We start from the raw sequence: 14,986 nt of genomic DNA on the forward strand, positions 1-14,986 counted from the left end.
GGGTCCAAGGAGTCCCAGGGACCTTGGTCTGAGATTTTCATTTGACTGTTATTTCTTGTTAGAATAAGTAAAACCATTTCCTAGATATACAAGCCAAAACAAAGATATTCTAAATATAACAAAGAAATTCAAAATCAATGTAAAATATTACAATACCAATACAGATGTAAACTGACAAGAAAAAAAATTAATATTAAAAAAAAGAAGAAGAAGCAAATTAGACACTAATGTCCATATTTCCATCTGGTTAAGTTAGATTAAAATAAACAGGAAAAACGTGCAAATTCACAGAAAATCTTAAATACTGTTTTAAATAGGTTATTTTTCAGCTACAGAAAGGTCTAAAAATACTTAATATTGCTATAAATTTACTTTGTTGCCTCAGTTTTTCCAAGACCAGCCAGAATCATGCACTGACAAGAATCCTAAAAACACAAACTTGAAAGTTATCTATTTCAGCTTGGCTTGTTTTATGTTCAAAGGTTTGAAGCCTTTTCATAAATCAGTCCGCAGACCTGTCTCATAATCCATATTTGATACAGTAAAGCTGCAAAACCTGAGAATAAACATGCCTTTCCAAGTGTAATCACAATAACCTGTCTTTTGGAGTTCTTAGACTAGAAATGTTGATGCATTTTTCATAACTGGAGTTGTGTGTTTACACGCCTGTCTGTGGAGTTCATAACGTCTGGATTGCAAATGAAAACATTTGAGCGATTTGCACAGCATGGATTCCTTTATACATAAATATAAAAGTGTCGCCATCTGGTGTGGTTCACAAACCGTGTCAATTTGGACATAGATTTCCAGAAGAAAACCGCAATATGTCCTTTAACTGAGTCGTGAATTTAAGTTTGTTTAAGAAAAATATTTATAAAAGTAATCGTTTTCGTAGAAGGCAGCGTTTGGAAAAGTCCGTAAACTGAGAAGCTGTTTGGAATAAAGACTTATCGCCATCTGCTGTCAGTCGCTGGAAAGGCCGCACATGGAGGAGAAGCAGGGACTGTTCCACGCCACGCCTCACACTGACAGCTGGGAGCATTTTCTCCACACTGAATTCAAATTAGCGACACAATGAGCTTATAATGCAGCTACACACACGTATAGGCCACATATATAGCTACGAATACATATTAAAGCAGTTTATATGTACATATGTAGGCCTATATAAGCTGTCTGAATTGGACATCAGTGTTCATTCTTTTTTTTTAATTGACGAAGAAGAAAAGCAATGATTAGAGCAGTTTTTTAAAAAAAGAGGAGTGTGTTGTTTTGTTCTGTCCTCTGCATGTTTATTCTTTTGCTTTGCACATTTTGCACAGTCGCGACTCGTCTAAAGTGTCATTTCCCGTGACTGCCAAACAAAAAACGTGTTAACTTTGCTGCAGTGCGCAACAGGAACCCCAGTTTTAGGCAAACTAAGTGCGATCCAACCAAATGTTGTGGCAAGTACCCCCATTTTGGAGTAAGAAAAAATAAAAAATATCTAAACTTAAATCCAGCAGACACATAGATATTTTTATCACTGAGGAAGATTACACATCTAAGAGGGGACGCAGCCCTATTTTTTCTTAATTTTCCTTCTGCTTCTACTTTTTACGCGGGGTTTTTCATTTGGCTGCGCAGTTTTTCTGTCATTTAAAAGGACATTTGGATATTGCTTTTGTTTTTTGTACTTCAAACTGAATGCCTTATGAATAGATGCTGCGTCTGATTTTAAAATGACCCAAAAAGTCTCCAGTGTGTGGGAATAATTTGATGAAAAATGGAAAATTTGTTTTCTCATATAGGCAACGATTTATTCCGGACTATTTTTAACTTAAAGCTATTAAAATATTGTCAAAGTTGTACATCGTTTCGGAATCCAGACATAACTGCTGTGAAATATGCTTTGGGCCTGCTTAAAGAGAAACCTCAAATTCAGCTTTCTGTCGCCACAAAACGCTTTAAAGGAATGGAATTGGGTGATTCATAGCTCAATGATACCGCTATTTATTATGTTTCAGTCACATTACAGCATGATATACAGAAATTTTCACAACATCATAGCATTAAAGGCGATGGGAAACCCGACTGAAATGAATAAATTAGTAGAAATAAAGAAAAAAAAACGAGATCTACAACACTTAGAACTTCTTTAAACTACGTTTCATGAATGTAGCAGTGCCTTTAAACTTACAGTAGCTTACAGCTTTGATAGAGTACAAAATACTTTTTTTTTCACTGACTGGGATTATTATGCCAGTATATGCTACACAAGACCATTTCCATGTAAAGGTTCCTAAATATCTTTAACAGTTCAGGCTACTTAACAGAAGAAAGTTTCGCTGTTGAAAACACTAATTATTGATCCCATTTAATCTTATGTTGTGTACATTCAATATTCACTATCACAAATATCCAGTAGTATGTACATTATATTCATAATTACAGTGTTTCTGTTTCTGAACAGTTTGAAAACAAGGCGCCCAGTTTATGAGTTTATGCTTAATGAGAACTGAGGAAATTTGCCCAACTGAGGAGGGTGGTTTTTTTTTTATTTACCTGTAGATAGATAGATAGATAGATAGATAGATAGATAGATAGATAGATAGATAGATAGATAGATAGATAGATAGATAGATAGATAGATAGATAGATAGATAGATAGATAGGAGTTGCTTTGTTTTAACTGTGAGGATAGAAACTGTAATAACCAATGTCCTTGGTGCAGTTTTTCTCACACTCTCTTGTTGCCAGCAGCTCGGATTTTAACGGGGACACTGTCTCTGGAACCGGTGTGGCAGACGGTGAGATCCTTCTCCGTTTGGCCTGTTCAAAGATACCAGAATCGCTTGAATCAATGGATTTAATAGAGGAGGGGGTCTCTATCCAGCTCGACTCGGACGTCATGTCTTTGGGTTTGGTTTCCTCCGAGCCACCGATGGGTGACCTCTCTGTGGTGATGGAGTCTCCTTCCTCCGACAGGTAGTTGGTGCCTGCTCTGCCACCGATGGAGTTAGAGGGCCAGCAGGAAAAGACCGAGCTGGACTTGCTGTTAACGCCACAGTACTGCGGCGGCGTGCGTCCTCCCCAACCAGACGGGTCTGCGTAATAGCCAAGAGGCCGGTTGGAGCAGCCCGCCGCCGGCAGGGGAAGAGCTTTCACTCCGGCCGCTGCGTAGGACAGCAAGGTGGCCGCGTTACCGGCGAAATCGGCGGCGTCGTATGCCGAGGCAGCAAAGTCCAGTCGGTTGTTGGCAGGGGTGACAAACCATCGCTGCGGGGGGGTGGCAACAGTGGGCTCTTCGGTTTGCTGCGGGGATAGCAAGCTGTTGCCGAGTGGGACGCTGCGCTCCGTGCCAGGACCAGTCCCCACGCCAGGGTGAAAGCGAGATTTGGCATAAGTGCTGACAAATTGGTCCTGCAGGAAAGAGCTAGGCATGGCATATCTCGCACCCGGCACGATCTGTGAACGCGGAGAGTCACCCGGTGATGGAGTTAGGCGGTCAATGTCGCAGCCTGTGTAGACACTGAAAAGATGGAGAAGAAAAACAGAAACAATTCAGACACTGAATTTTGCGCAATGGTGGATTCTCTAGAAATGAAAATTTGTAAGTGAACAGTGCATATCTATATCTCCAATATAGTTATAGGAACCCGCCTCCTTCTGTGAGATAGAAATCCATCTTGTTTGTGGCGCGATAAACCGAGAATTTGCAAACTCAAAAGGGGCCTTGTGCTGAGAAAAACGTGACAGAAATAGGAAAATATACGCTGCCAAAATAGTTTGTATTTTCAGATGGGTGTGTAACACATTTAAAAGTACAAAGTCAAATTTTCAGATTAAAAGGTCTAACATCCCGCAGTTTGCGCATTCAGGACAAACAAGCGCAATTCCAACAAACTATTGATCAAATCTAAACGAATCGGTATTATTTACTGTCAAACAATCCTTGACATTTCTGTCCAATATAATAAATAATTTCAAATTAAGCTACAGACCATGCGAAAGCACAAATAACATTTCTTTACATTCATCTGAGCATCACAGGTAACTTCAGCAACTTCAGAAGAAAATGTGTTTTATACCATTTTTTAAAAAAGAAATGTTTTTTTAAATTATTTTCAATTGTTAAGATTATAGCAAGGTGCGACCAAAACAAAGATTTAAAATAAATGAAAATAAAGGAAAAGAGGGAAAGAAAGAAGAGGAAAAATAACTTACGTGTCATAGTTATCCCGGAAGCCTTTCGCGAAGGGATTGTGGTCGATTTTCAGCTGCGTAATCTGCGAGGGGTAAAAAGCATTCACTTATTTGGAGATTAAAGTCCAGACTTTGGTGTAATAAATATTAAAAAGAAAAAATGGAACTTTTTTATTTTTAGTTGGTCTTAGCTGAGTAAAAAGATCAGCAAATAAAACTATGAAAAAAAATCTCTTGTCATTTTTTTTTTTAATTTACTTGAAACTTACATTTTCTCCATTGTATGAAGAGAGCTTTAAAAGTGTTTTGTTATTTTTGTTTGTTTGTTTGTCACTTTTTCTTTTTTATTTTACTGAATTTTAAAATGATTACAGTGGGGAGGAGATGTGTGTGTGTGGAGAAGAAGTGGTCATACATCGGTGTTTTGGTAAGCTGTGACAGCGATGAACTGCGTCTCTGTGAAGGTGAAAGTCTGGACTCTTCCTGGTTGGCTGGTGTCCTCTGTCCCATCCTCGTTTACCTCCACCACATGGAGCCTGGGCTGATACTTGTGGAGTGACTGAAGAACCACCATCTGGAGTTTCGATTAAAGACGCACGTCAGACACTCACTTTAAAAGTTTGGAGAAATCGTTAAAACGCCAAACTACCCTACACTATTGCGCTTTTAATAATAAAAGAACAAACAAGGAAACGCGCCCAAAATAAAAAAAAATAAAAAAAAAAATCGTTCCAACAAACAGGATAATAAAAGCTTTCAAATAAGTTTTCATTAAACAGAGATCAAATAGCAGAAAGCATATATATATATATATATGTGTGTGTGTGTGTGTGTGTGTGTTTACACTGACATTACCTGGCCCGTGTTGTTGGAGGCACCTTTGTTATTTGTGAGCTTTAGTTTCCCAAAAGATATTTCCTGGCGCATCCAGTGCGCACCAGTATTTGGTGAGTCCGGGTGCATGTAAACCCTGTTGCCTGCAACAGTTGTTCAAAGAAAAGAGACTGACGTTAACTGGAAGTAGGATTTATCATTGCAGGAAATATTTGAATCACAATTTTAAACACATAATCCATAAATAACTGTGCATTTTTCTAGATAAATTAAAAAAAAAAAAAAAACAAATATGATAGTTACCTATCACATTTGTGTCTGCTTTTCCACATGGCACCCACTTCCCTCCTTGAAATCGCCAGTGATTCGGATCAGCGAGTATTACATCCACGAATATATTGTAATGAGCAGTGGGATCAAGGCCAGAAATGTTGAAGCTTAAAAATGGAAACATTCGTCTGCAGGGAAAAAGTAAATTACAAGAAATATATTTTTTCTTAAAAAAAATACCGCCGAGCAAAACGAAAAGCCATAATAATTTGTATCTCTTTCCTGTTTTTATTCCAGTCCTGCCCAGACTTTAGGCATCATCGTTAAGCGTTTTATTCCGATGAAGATCATTGAATAAAAACACACGCCATTTTAACTTTGAAGTGAAATATAATAATAATAATAATAATAATAATAATAATGGAAATAAAAAGCGACTAATCCTTCTGGCCTGTGAGGGATGCACGTGTGCGCGTACTTACCGCCCTTGCTTTGTGATGATCATCTCTGTCTGGTGTCTGTGAAACTTCAGCCACAGGGCCCTGTTGCACAGATACACCTGCGCTTTCCCGGGAACCAGTCCTGCTTGCGCCGAGGAGAACTGGTAAAAAGCCCCTCCTTGGTATGTGTGTCCATATTGTTGCGCGTAAGGGTAACCCGCTGCCGGGTAGCCTTGTGGAGAAGTGTTGGTTAAAAGGCTGTTATAAGCTCCATTAGTTATAACTGGATGATGGGCCATGTAACGGCTGGGACTTCCGATAGAAAAAGCCGGGTGCGCTGGTCCATGCTGGCTCGGGTAAGGAAACATGGCACTGGGAGCTGCTGAGACGGACTGCGGCTGGGTAGACGGAGAAAAGATGCACCTTTCTCCTGCAGATCCATCGAAATTATGACGGATGTCAGAGACTCCGTGAAGATCAGGAGAGAGTTTGCCCCTCTGGACGTCCCCTGATGCGTCCTTGGAGTCGGGAAAATTGTCTGCCTCTGACTGATTCGTCATCTCCCTGGAGTTTTTTTTCAGAGGTGAACTTCTCTCCAGGTTGTCACTTGCAGATATAATAGGATGGTCCTGCAACGAAAGCTCTGATCCGCTGGAGCTCGAAAAACCACTGCCCACATTCATAAATTTCTTGGAGAGATCACTCGCCAGCGAGATGCAATTCTCGACCTGCATTAGCTCAACCTATATCACAAGTCTTTTTTTGCACACGCCTTTCCTCATCTAACACTCTGAAAACGCCCTGCGATGACTTGATGCAGGGAAGGCGGCAAATTAGCCAATTGACACCATCCTGCAATCAGGGTGGATTTTCTCTCCATCACTCTCTCCGTTCTGCTAATGAAACAAGTCCTGCCATTGGTTAACTGGAGGCTGTAATTTAATTAGACGGCTCTTAATTAGGACAATCTGAGGAGCGCCGTGAGCAAAGTGATTTGTTTGTAGTGTGACATGGACCTGCCTATATGTGATTAAAACATATGGAATCCCACTGATTTTCCTGATTAAAAAAAAAAGAAGAAGAAGAAGAAGAAGGAAAAAGAATTCAAAACAGGAGCGCAGTAATTATGATGGTTGCCCCAAACACACACACATATACACGCATACACACACATAACTACCACCAGCAGCTGCGTTGTTTACCTTTGCCTGCGTTATTTACCTATTTATGCGGCATGAGTGCCAAAGTATGTCTGCAGAAGACACCAAGATGTATTATTAAAACACCAAAAATGACAGTCCATGACAGGCAGCGCATCTGAAGCCTTAAAATGTTTGTGATATGGCGTGAAATCATGGCGTCCCACTGAAGATGTGTTTATGAGTCCCACAGCTGGTAAATATTTCATGCACTAAAAGTTATGAAGCAGTGCACTGATAGGAGCGAGTCCTGCTGCTAATACAGCTCACTGGTGGATCTGCAGATACCAGTTTGGAAGTGTTGGTTTAGAGTTATTGTGAATCAAGTTCGTTTAACTTGTCTGTTTTTTTTAAGGGACGTAAAAAATTATCATCACGTGCCCAATAAAACTTGATTTATTCTAAAAATGTTTATCTTTAAATAAAAATGGATTTAAGATCTTCAGTGTGATTATTTCAAGACTGAGGTGGCTTTACATGATCGGTTTTGTTTGAATAAAATTTCAATGTTAGATAACAGCAATTCAGCAATTAGAAGAAAGGAGCTGCAGCTATAAATACGTCAATTTACTGATATGTTATTTCCAAGTCAGTCTGTAAAGGGATGATTTGGTAAATACAATGAATGACTGTAATAACTGTAAGATGAAAAAAAACAAAAACAAAACAAGCACAAAAAACATGATGAATGATGTGAAGGGTGTCATTTAAGCTGATTTTTATGCATTTTTATAAATGATTCTACATGGAAATTAAGTGTTTTCCATTTTTCTATATTGATACACATCACCAATATATGTGTGTATGTGTGTGTGTGTGTGGGGGGGGGGGGGGGGGGGGGGGGGGGGGCATTTTATCCATGCTTGATAAAATTCCAGAAATGCCATTTTAGAAGACTGCAGCTTCAACATAAAGATGTAGCTTTTCTGCATAACTTCTGCTATGTGTTAAACCAAGAAGTGTTTACTGAACAATCCGAGGAAAATAAGATTAATGGAACACCAGAAGAGGCCAATTTTGCTGCTAAGCACGACCACCAACTTGTATCTCTAATGAACAGATGAATCTCTGAAGCTAACAAGAGCGGTCATTACAGAAGGGCTACTGGGTCCAGCAATCTCCTGCTTAGAAACTTGCAAGCACAGGCTTGTCTGCGCCCAAGGAAAAGCGGCCACTCTGCTCTACTCATTACAGGATTATGGTTCACTTCCATCACTGATCTTTAATAAGCAAAGTGGGGTTTTTTTTCTCTTTCTTTCTCTCTTTTTCTCTTTCTTTCTCTCTTTTTCTCTTTCTTTCTCTCTCTTCCATTGAACAAACCAATTGTTGAATCATCCATGCAGTAATTCCATGTTTCCCCAGGTGTTTTGCTGCCTGTTTATCAGGCTAAGCATTTTCTCTATTGGCTCAGCTAACCAGTGGACATAATCAAAGAGGGGGGGGCAGCTTTGTTCCTCAGGGACGTATAGAGCAGCACAGGTTAGTCTGCCTCCTGCCTTGCACACACCCTCCTTTGACCAGCTGAGCATAATGAAGTGACTCAGTGCGAACAGCATTTACAGTTATTTTTATTCAAAAATATATTTCTTTAAATGCAAATATGTGCATACATGCATACATTTACATGCATTTATACAGGCACATCATAGAATACTGCATATATACAAGCTGGAACAAATAGCCCCAACAGAGACGTCCTCATTATGAGATTTTTTTTAAAAATGTGCATCTACCATACCTGGTCTGGGTAATCATTTTAATATGAGCATAAAACATGTTTTGTTCAACCATCATGTGACTTTTTCTGCTTTTTTTCCTTCTTCTTTTTATTGTTGTGCCAAAAGAATCTGCTTGACACCTGGGTCTAATCCAATCAATGTGAATGACAAGGAGAGAAAAAGCCTGAAAGTGAGCACCAGCTTAGGGACTTTACCTAATGCCCAGCACTGTCACTTCAATGATATGATCACAGCATACAAAATGACAACAAAATTATTGCCAGCAAGGATATAGGGACATAGTGTGCTTCTCCAGTCAGGTGAAATTGCTTTTTCTGACTATGAAATGGCTTGTCTCTTGTCGGATGGGTAAACATTTCCTTGTCAGGCCAGTAATAAGGAATGAGGCACACTGGGCTGAACGAAGAGGGTAGAACCAAGGTTATTTGGGATTCATGACAGGTAGTGGCTTATATTACAGTGGCTCTAAAAATTTTATGGGAATGCATTTAAGATGGCCTTTAAGTTATTTATATGTTGTTTGCTAGATGTCACGTTGCAATTTCCATCAATAAATCAAAATGAAGGGTTCATTTTATTCTTCTTGGATCTCTATTTAAAATAAAATAGCCAATACACACACAAGAAAAACAAACCTGCATTTACCTTAAGTCTTTAATTAACAAGCATGACTAATCCGATTGAGTGTGGTGGTGCTTTGTGCCATGCTAACATAACTATATGCCCCTGTGGCTTTCTGCCATCAGTGATCTGTTCTGTCAGAGGGAATCAGGGTGCTTTCTGACAGAAAAGACAGCTGGAGGCCTGCTAAGGGGCGGCGAGGATAGTTGTGGCTTTTAAACCCTTATTAGACGTCCTCCCTGGACACACAGAGACATGCATCTCTGCAGAAGTGCGCTCCTACATCTGCTCATTATTGATGTCCTTTAAGGGTCGCCCAGTCAGACCAGACTCAAGCTTGATTCTTTTACCACAAAGCTCACAGTAAATTAACCTTAGGACAGGTGAATATTCAGTGGAAAGTGACAGAGATCATGTGTTAATACCATACCAGAACTGCATGACTGGGACTTTTTTTAAAGCATCCAAACCAAAATTCTAATTATTGTGTTTTACTCATGTAAATAGCAGATTAATTAATTGCAGCTGATTAAAAACAAATTTTTATGTTTTTGTTTTACACTAGGGACTTATATCAGATTTACATTAATATCTCAGAGTATTTAATGACAGATTAAATTGACTGTACATAGGCACCCTTCCATTGAAACTAATAATAAGTAACAAAGTTCTTAACCAATAAGAGTAGATGATTGTAATTTGTCATCTTATGAAAGAGTGTTTTTTTTCTATCCAGTAGCCCCAACACACACACACACACACACACACACACTCTGACATTATAAGCGCAGGACTGCTGAATTTATGATGATCCCCACTTTAACACAGGTATGTAACAAGGAGCTTTAATAATGCTGTGCTGAGAAGCAGCTGCAGCTTAACCTGCTGAGCAAACCTGAGGAGACTTACCCTCCAACATCACTGTTTACTAGCAATGGAGTGATAACACGCAGTGGTTGTGTAGTGGTCAGTAATATTATCAAAAATACAAAGAAAAAAAGTAAGATGAATATTAAATTCCTCTTTGTAGTCAATTATGGAGTGATATGAATCACACACAGTACGTTGTAAATGTCTCATTAAAAAATATAAAATTCTACTGCAAGAAAGTCTGAATGAAAAAAAAAACACCAGTAAAATGCCATAATTATACTCATTTTTAACTTTTTTTTTTTTTTTAATTTGTTGGGTTTTTTTGGGTTTTTTTTAGTGCACAATTCATTAGTCTATGTGTATTCTTATTAATGTGTTATTGATATCTATATTTTAATCAGTAAATTTGGCTTTCATAAATGTCAAAAGGACAAAAATGAATATAAAGACTTTCGGAGTAATTATTATTAAATTTCCTTTTACAGCAAAAAGGTGTGATTTCATTAAGATTAGCATAAAATGTGCTTTATCAGTATAGGTCTAAAATTGTGCACCTGGCAAAGCAAATCAGTTTTATTTTTGTTGGTTTTTTTTGTTTTGTTTTTTTTATTTTATTTTTTTTAATTCATGTGACAATGACAGTATGGCGATTTATACAGCTCCATGGAAAATCACCATAGTTCTATCAATAAAGATCTACATCTGCACAGCTCAAAAATCTAGAATAGTGTGAATAAAGAGGATGCTATGTGAAATTCATGCATAATTACAAACGTGTGAATGTTGTCTAATACCATTTCTGTGGCAAAGTAACACTTGTGAAATATTGCGCTCCTCTGGGTACAAAAATCCCTGAGAGAAATATCTAAAACTGCTTCCCGTTCTCGGATGTGCATCGTGTGGCTCAACAAATTGCAAGCATATAATATCAGGAAGCACAAAGTCAGAGGAAGGGCTAATGTCTTTACCAAAACTTCTTTTATCACCTGCTTCTGATCTGTTATCAACTGTTTGGTTTGTTGCTGGTCTTGTTAAATTTTAAAGAGCCTGTGTGACCCAGGGAGTGCAGTTGGGGTTTGTGACCATTTTGTTATTTCTGCTGCCATGCACTCTCAGACGTCTGCAAGTGAAGAACATGGCCACTGTCCCCGAGTAAGCCCACGGCATGAAAAATTCAGACTAACTCTACTTTTTAAGCCATTTCTGATGAAAAGCACACAGAAATGAAACTGACTTATGCCAAATGAATATCATTGAATCGCTGTGATTGTGAGGCTGATGTTTGTGACGTTGAAATTATTTATTAAACATCAGTTCCATTTTAGGAGTAGCCATACCCAGAAGTGTGCACTTACCCCTTTTGGGGATTCTCTAAGGTTTTCTGAGCACATCCACCTAAACCTGAACAACAGAAAACAATGACTTAAGCTTTTCCTTTTGTGACACAAGCCTGCTGTATATTAGTTAAATAAGAAGAAAATAAGTACTAATTACAACATCACAGCTTTGTATAGCATTTTATTCTTCCATAAATAGATGATGAATGGTAAATCCAAACATAATAGGTCAATAAATCAGTTATCAGATTTTTAAAAAAAATCTTATTTACAAGTCTGCAACCACCTGACCTGCCGTGGAAATACTCTTAAAATAAACCACAAATGTTGTACAGATCACCCAAAAGCAAACCAAATTCTCAGTTTGAGGAAAAAAATATTTGGGGAAGAATATAGAAGCAAACAGGCGACAGTCGTGTTACAAGAATAATCTTCATTAAAATCACAGGCAACAACACCAGGCCAACACGCAGCTCATTGGGAATGCAGTGTGAAAAGAGAGGCCCACAGATTATCACTCTGCGTAACTCATGTTTAATTTATCCAGGAGCAATATTGTCAAGAGCCCTTCCATTCCAAAGAACGAGAATGCCGAAAAAAGCTGGAATAAGGCTTTGAGAAGCCCAAAAATAACACAAGTAAAATGTTGCAAAATGCAGTGAGCACACTCGAGAGTGAAGGCATTAGACCCATCTTTGATATGTTTAGCACAGCTTCACAGCAGTGTAATATAGCTGCTTTCGGACTGTTAATATTTCAGAGGATGACTTCTAAATGGGGTTTACAATAAAGTGTTCACACAACAACCAGACATGATACGCAGCACTTAACCTTTGCTCTGATTTGAAACTATACTGGAAAAAACCTGCATTTTGGCAACAGATTCCCTTATCTCTGAAATAAAGGCTAAAAGGAAAATAGTTTTACATTCAGCCATAAGAAGCAAACCTAAACCAATTTTGTGTTCTCTATGGTGTGCTGTCTTTTCTCTTCCTCCTCCTCTTCCTCATCCTCCTCCTCCTCCCCATGGCTGAGTGAAATGGAATTGCCTCTCACATTCAAAGACAGCTCTACGAAGGTGATAATAGAGCTACTCCCTGCTGTCTGCAGGCAGGAAATAGGAAAGTGGCATATGGGGCCAGGAACCAAATAGAGAGGAAATGTGACCAGGCAAGGGAAGGAACTAAAGGAAAGGTTAATGATCAGTCCTGAATTCTACAGGGAAGAGAACTATGTTCCAAGTTGAGATGAAAAATAAATGTGTCATGATTCATGTCTCCACCACTCATCCAGGCTGCAGCAAACAAACATGTGGAGTCCAGTTTAACAAACTTTCCCAATGAGAAAGCTGATATGGCAACAGAAAGCAATAAACCTACTGAGGCTTTAAAGAGCTTTTATATTAAAAAAAAAAAAAAAAAGTATGCATAAACTTAAAAGAATCCTGCAAACCACTGATATAACTATTAAAAACAGGTGACTCCACCCTCACCAGAGCTCTCTAACACCTATAGCATCTTTACGTCCAGGAGTTTAAAGAGCTCACCAGCCTTAAATGTCTCCCAGAGCATTTTTTTTTTAATTACTTTATTTTATTTCATTTGTACGATTTGTACTTTGTACAAAGTGAATGCTTTGATTGCTATGATCTGGGTGTATTGCATTGCCTGGCCTCTGCATGTGGGTAATGTTTAATTGTGACAGTGCTCTTCCACGCGCACAATGGATTGAATAGTTGCGTAGGCATAAGAAAACCACCAAGTGAGTAACCAAAGAAAATGTCTATAATTTAATAGGGAGCATAAAAACTGGACTCTGGAGCAATGGAAGAAGGTGATGTGGTCTGATGAGTCCTGATTTACTCTGTTCCAGGGTGATGGGTGCATCAGTGTTGAAGGAGACGCAGATGAAGTGGTGCCCACAAGCCTGTAGGAGCAGGGCAATGATCTGGGGTTGCAGCTGGTCAGGTCTAGCTTCAACAGCATTATTTACCCAAAGAAAATGGTCATCTGACTACCTGAATACAAGCAGGTTATTCAATAAATTGATTTTTTTTTTTCTTGTCCTTGATGGTTCAGGCATTTTCCAGGATGGCAATGCCAGGAATTATGGAGTTCAAATTGGAAAGTAGTGGTCCAGGGAGTATGAAACATTATTTTCACACATGGATTGGCCACCACAGAGTTCAGGCCTGAACTCCATTGAGAATCCTGAAAATGTGCTGGAGAAGGCATTTAACAGTGGTCAGACTCTCCCATCATCAGTAAAAGAGCTTAGAGAAAAATATATGCAAAACTGGATGGAAATAAATCTTGTTGCATTGTGGAAGTTTATCAAAGCAATGCCACAGCAAATACTAATCAAAGCGAAAGGTGGGCCAACAAAATATTAGTGTGAACCTTTTTTTATTATTATTTTTTTTTACCAGTCACTTTATTATAGGAGTTATGTAAGGCATGTTAGCAAAGAAGGGAATTTGCTTTTAAAATTTCATCCCTTCAAGCCTTTTTCCCAAGGCTGGATTGTCACTTTAACTACAAGATAAATCTGCTGGAGAAGAAAAGGGAATCAAATTTGTAGCAATTTGCACTTGGTTTGTGCTGGAACTGAGCTCTGCTGTAAGTTGTCTATTTAATTATCCAAGAAAATGGGTGGCACCAGGAAAGAGCTGGAAATGAATTAAATCAAACTACAAATACTGAAACTGTAGACTATTGTTGAAAAGTTGCAAATCATAAAGCAATATATGATTAAATCATCACTTAAAAACAGATCTGATGAATACTTACTTACACTGTAAACATGAGATTTTAATATCCTTCAAGCACATGGTACTGTATGAAAAGCTGGACAATTAGAGACAAAGCAACATCACACAGGCTGGCTTGTTCCAGATCTGACAGCTAGATCATTTGAAGCTGACAAGATAACACTTAAATGTAAAGGTGACATGACAGTGTCTTCAGAGCCAGATGGATCAATACTCCGCTTGGCTCATCAGGATTTGAGCAGTGGTTCTGCACCCATGGGTCTTGGTTTTTCTTTTTTTTTTTTTTTTTTATGTTGTCTATTTGATGATTGGCTATCATTGTGTACAAAGTCTGCTATGTTATCAATGAGCAGATTTCCTTTCTTTTGCTGCAACTGAAACATAGATTCATTCAATTTAACAAATAAGCTCAGAATTCCAGGAGATACCTATAATAATATGACATATTTATGACGTTTCACAGAGTTGCTTTCTCCTCCATACCAAGAGGACCATGTTTTAAGGTCTGGTTGTGCAGACACAGTTTTCCAAACTCTACCCAGATTTCCACTATAATTCACAATTTTCTCAAGTGGTTCATATCCACTGGGACCAATATTCAGTTTGTTAGCTGTTGACTGAATGTAATGGTGTTCAGGTGGAAGTTTCTAAAATCAGCTGTAAAGTACCCCATGTAAAGGAATACTTCAAAGGGGATGGAAATAGTAGGATTTCATTT

At 38.5% G+C, this 14,986-nt stretch overlaps 1 protein-coding gene across 1 annotated transcript; it reads right to left on the reverse strand.

Annotated features, from left to right (window-relative positions):
* Positions 1-2,667: 2,667 nt before the first annotated feature.
* tbr1b (T-box brain transcription factor 1b) lies at positions 2,668-6,463 on the reverse strand (the record flags this gene model as incomplete). The annotated part of the gene is made up of 6 exons (XM_079253907.1): positions 2,668-3,511; positions 4,207-4,268; positions 4,601-4,759; positions 5,041-5,162; positions 5,323-5,477; positions 5,772-6,463. 6 exons carry the CDS (start codon positions 6,461-6,463, stop codon positions 2,668-2,670), a joined length of 2,034 nt encoding a protein of 677 aa, XP_079110033.1.
* Between the last annotated feature and the right edge of the window lie 8,523 nt (positions 6,464-14,986).

Source organism: Telmatherina bonti (assembly GCF_933228915.1).
Source record: "Telmatherina bonti genome assembly, chromosome: 15".
NCBI lineage: Eukaryota > Metazoa > Chordata > Actinopteri > Atheriniformes > Telmatherinidae > Telmatherina > Telmatherina bonti.